At 44.0% G+C, this 5,011-nt stretch overlaps 1 protein-coding gene across 1 annotated transcript in view; it reads right to left on the reverse strand.

Moving 5' to 3' along the window:
• Positions 1-5,011, reverse strand: part of xpo1b (exportin 1 (CRM1 homolog, yeast) b) — a gene marked incomplete at its 3' end in the record, with an annotated part of 23,494 nt that overhangs the window by 4,346 nt on the left and 14,137 nt on the right. Inside the window, 7 exon segments of the mRNA XM_035664223.1 lie at positions 626-732; positions 1,757-1,940; positions 2,025-2,159; positions 2,244-2,407; positions 2,496-2,652; positions 3,120-3,301; positions 4,071-4,209. Of these exon segments, the coding sequence (XP_035520116.1) occupies positions 626-732; positions 1,757-1,940; positions 2,025-2,159; positions 2,244-2,407; positions 2,496-2,652; positions 3,120-3,301; positions 4,071-4,209 (1,068 nt within the window).

Raw genomic sequence — 5,011 nt, forward strand, 5'->3', positions numbered from 1 at the left:
ACTCTGACGGTCCTCGCCTGCACAGACACACTATGAATATTCATTGTTACGCAGATAAAACCAGCTGAGGGTAAAGTCTGCCGCGAGGAAATGAAATCTTTGTGTTTGATCTAAAAATACCGACTGGATTAGTTCTACTTCTGTTCTACCGTTTCATTGATTGCCACAGTGTGTAGAATCTCCTGAGGACAGTAAAAATATCCCTGCTGCTCGCTCACCGCCACGTGAAGGTTTTTATTAAAGTATACTGAAATATACCACTGGTCCCCAGAACATGCATGGATAGTGTATACTGCTGCAATATTTCAAATTTAGGCAAGAAGGCCTGCCAATTTTTTGGGGATAAAAGCTTTCAATTCTGTGATAAAAAAACAGCTTTAATTTGAAGGACTGAAGTTCTGCAGAGATACTTCGGTCTACAAATCTTGTTCTCCACATTTAAGAAAACATGTTTGTCTGGTACAGAACCTCAAAACATCTCATTAGGAATGAAGCTGCCTCCTGTGTGAGCTGTGATATGTTCTGAGGCGGTGTGTATACAATTGTATTTAGATTTAAACCCCAGAATACAGCCACAGTTGGGGAAACTCAATCTCCAGCAGCGTTGTGCCTCCACATTTCTCACCATCTGCGGGTCGTTTGATCGGCTGACCCAGCCGGAGATCAGCTTCAGTGTCTCTCGTTTCACCGTCCTCATGCTCCGGATCAAGGGCTGCTTCGTCACCATCTCACCTGCAACACAAAGAGGAGACGCAGTTAAAGACGCAGATCGACTACATGCAGAGAATACTGTCACACTTTTGTATGTGAGGATGTCAGTAAGAGTTCTGCTACAGGGCACGGACATGTGAGACTGTCAGGGCAACAACCTTGTTCCTGTTTCTTTACAGGTGCCGTCTGCTTTCACTTTATTGCGTCAGTCTGATTCTTTGTGTCTTCTTCTATAAAAATATAGATCCAGTCAAGCGGAGTCACGAGGATCTGCTCCTCCTGCACAGATCGCTATTTCTTTCCTGGTCGACTCAGGTAAAAAAGTCCTTGATACTTGACCATTACTGACAGAGCTCAGACGGCACCACTCCTCCCATTTAACTGCAGAAAGAGGTGAGTCACCAAAACAGGCGCATGCAAGGAAAAAAAGGGTTGTTCTTACTGGCCTGCAGACAAAATCCCACAACTGAATGACTTCATAGTGAAATGCTTCTGTAAACAACTGCAGGACAAACCCATAGTTTGTGTTTTACAAGCTCTCTCTCAAACTATTGACACGGTGATGAAAGCATCGGGGTGTTTTTTAAACCTGGCAACACACTGAGGCCTTGCTGGATTCACACAAAGAGCTGCATGCCTACACCACAATGAAGCGACAGTCCCTGCAGCGTAGAGATCGGACAACCAAAACAAGTCCTCCACTAATGCAAGAACAGCAAACACTTTACGTTAGGCCTCAGCACTTCCACTATTAACACAACTGTCCTAGAAACACAAGGCAGGTTCCCACTCTTTTTAACAGCACAAACAGTCATATAATGTGTTGGTAGGCCTCACACTGACTGTAACTCCAGTCTTATGGCTCCGTTTAACGATGAAGTGTCTCCGGTTCATTAGACGTAAAAAAGATTGCTGCAGGTCCGTTTCTAGTCTCTAAATTTCCAGGTTTTCCAGGACGTGTGGGACAACTCATGTGACATTGTGGTGCGAACAACAATAAGATGAATGTAAATGTTAAGATCACAAACACACACACCTCCCTTACCATTTGTCTGAATGGCAGCAGAGATGTTCTCGCTGAGGCACTTGTAGACGTTGAGCATGTCCAGGTAAATCCGTCCCAGCTGGATGACGAAGGGGTGACCCACGGCCTTACAGGCTCGGACGTTGGTCTTCAGGATGCTGCCCAGCTGTTTCACAGTCTCAGGGTCCTTTAAGATGTCCACGTTCTGAGGCAGCCGCAGGAAGATCAGAGATGAACTCACTGCTCTTTGTTTGCATATTTAACATGTTTCAGTATGTTGGCGTCTCACCTTGGTGGCCTGCTGGATGATGCTGTCCCACACCTGATTGGGGAGCAGCATGTATTTTTCTATCAGGTGCTCTTGAACAGCCTGGTCCGTCTGGGCCCCGATCATATAACCTACTGCCTCATAGAACGTGTGCACCTGGACGCAGACGGGACAATGTGTTAGTATGCAGGAGGAAGAGTGAACAGAACTGTCTCTCTGTAATAACATCCATCCGCTGACCTGCTGAGGTTGAAGGTCACAGATGATAGTGTTGATGTTGTTGAGGATCTCGTCGATGAAGGGCATCACCTCTCCCACCTGCACCTGGATGAAGTGGCGCCGGCACTTCTGGGCGATCTTGATGAAGGTGTCACACGCCATGTCCTGAACACCATCGTGGGTCTCTGATGAAGGAGGGACGTGGAGGGAGACACTGAGTTACATCTTCACAAAACAAAACGAATCCAAGTTTAAATCGAACACATCTCTCACCGTGCATGAACTCAAACAGTTTGTTGACCACCGTTTTGAGGAACTTCCAGTGGGCTCGGAGAAAGCGTGGATACTGGCCAACAATATACATGATGTTGGAGGCGATGATGGCCTTGTTGTCCTTTCCTCTCTTCTGCTCGCACAGACCCAGCAGATCCTGAGACAAACAGAAGGTTTTCCACAATCAGACACATTAACGTGGGGTCAGTGTTCAGTGTTTCATACAATAAACTGTAAATCCTTTAGCTGTTAGATACGACAGCTCAAGCAGGGTTCCCTCGTTTTAAGAAATCACATTCCAGGACATTTTCCAGGGTATAGGTGGTCATCATCTAAGGGACACTCCCTTGACGGGATTTTTCCACACAGATTATTTTCAGGATATTTAGTCATTTTAATTCATTTCCATGTGTTTCCGTGACTGGAAACGTAGTCTCTAAATTTCCAGAACACGTGGAAACCCTGTTAAGATTGTAAAATGGGCCACAGGTCACTGCAGCAAGGACTCAGCCTCGGTACACGGAGCACTGAATCATCTGAATCATATTATTTGAACATTTTCAAAAGCCTGTAAGAGTTCGGTAGAAGTATCATCTTCGTCCTGAGTTCAGTGTGTTTTCATACCTTTATGACGGTGACCAGGAACCTCTTCTCGTCCTCCTCGTGCATGGCCCCGCTGATAGATCCGATGGCCCAGCACAACGTGTTGAGGTTCTTCCAGGACCACTCGGTACCGTTCACCTGGTTGTGGAGCTTCTCCGTCATAATGCGTTCTGTGTCCGCGTAGTCCAGGTGAGTCAGGTACACTGCGGGATGCAGGTTTGGATTATCAGCAAGTGCACAATGTGCAGGGAAGCAGCTCTACTGTGAGTGAGTGCCACTGTGTTGACACTGATCAATAGATCCATCACTTTTACCAGCAGTTGGTACTTTACAGCTTTTATTTTATGAGCCAATATAACCGTCGTCATCAAGAGTATAAACTAGAGCTGCAGCTATCGAATATTTTGGTAATCTAGTATTCTATCGATTAATCGGACATACCTTTTGCTTTAATTAAAGCCCGAATTATAAATATACAGATAAAAACAAGACCAGATCCCAGCTTAGTAATCAAACGAATTTGTTTCCCTTTTTACGAAACAAACTTAACATTTATTTATTATACATAATTTATGCAAAAGTAAGTCAGGTCAAAATGTCCAATATAAATAAATAAAATTACTTCAGACTATCGTACTCCAGCTCCATCTTTAATGTACACACACCACCATGTTGTCCTTAATTTTTAGTTTAAAATAATAAGTTTCCAATCATTCTAACCTGTATGTCTTTGGACTGTGGGAGGAAATCCACGCAGACACAAGGCGACAACATGCAAACTGCACACAGAAACTGAGCCAGACTGTCCCACAGTGTTTAAATATTACAGTAATCCTGAGTATGCAGGAAGCGGTGTTATCAGTGGAAAAGTTACTGGATGGATGCACGAATTAGACGCCATGCTCACTCTCTGTAGTTGTGATCAATAAAAAAAACAAGAAAAGCTCTGCTGCTTCTGTTACTGAATCATACCAAGGGTTTCCCTCATGTTCTTGTAGAGGTTGATGGAATCCGTGTCCTTCATGAACTCTCTGACCACCTCGCCCTGGTCATTCTCCACCACCAGTACCTCCTCCGGTTTGGCCATCCGACTTACCATCAGCAGACGCACCTGTCGCAGAGGATAAACACCTGTCAGCACGTACGCACATCGAGTCGCAGCCTCGCTGCTCTCACACTTACACACACACTGTATGTATGTTACAGGTTAACATACAGCGGAGGTGTCTGTCTGGCTACAAACATACACTGTGATACGGAGCGATAAGATATCACATTTGAAATCAAATGTTTTTTTTGCTTTACTAGCTGCTGATTCTCAGTAATGTTGTAACTAGCAACTCTTTTGGCAGCAGTCTGGCAGCCACCTGTTGCTCGATCGGTGCCAACTGATTCTAGTATGACTGCAGGCGAAAGACGCTGCGGGTTTCATAAAGTGAAACAGTTCTCTTAAAGGTCCAGTGTGTCACATTGAGGAGGATCTATCGGCAGAAATTGAACATAATATTCATCGGTATGTTTTCATTAGTGGATAAACATCTGGAAATAAGAATCATTGTGTTTTTGTTGCTTTAGAATAAGACGTTTTTATCTACAGAGGCCATGTTTAACCAGCATGTTTCTACAGAAGCCCAGAGTGGACAAACCAAACACTGGCTCTTGATCTCTATCAAGAGCCAGCTGTGTTCAGAGTATTTGAACTTTTATCACATTTGTTGGAAGTCAGAACAATAAGGGATCGTTATCATCTTCAAACCTAAAAATAAAAAAATAGACAAAGCCCTCAAAAACTGGGAGTCTGTGGTCTAATGTTCATCTATTGAACTTGAATTTCCCTCGGGATAAACAAAGTATCTATCTATCTATCTATCTATCTATCTATCTATCTATCTATCTATCTATCTGCCTACTCA

This window comes from Morone saxatilis, unplaced genomic scaffold (genome assembly GCF_004916995.1).
Source record: "Morone saxatilis isolate NCDOM2014 unplaced genomic scaffold, NCSU_SB_2.0 Contig19, whole genome shotgun sequence".
Lineage (NCBI taxonomy): Eukaryota > Metazoa > Chordata > Actinopteri > Moronidae > Morone > Morone saxatilis.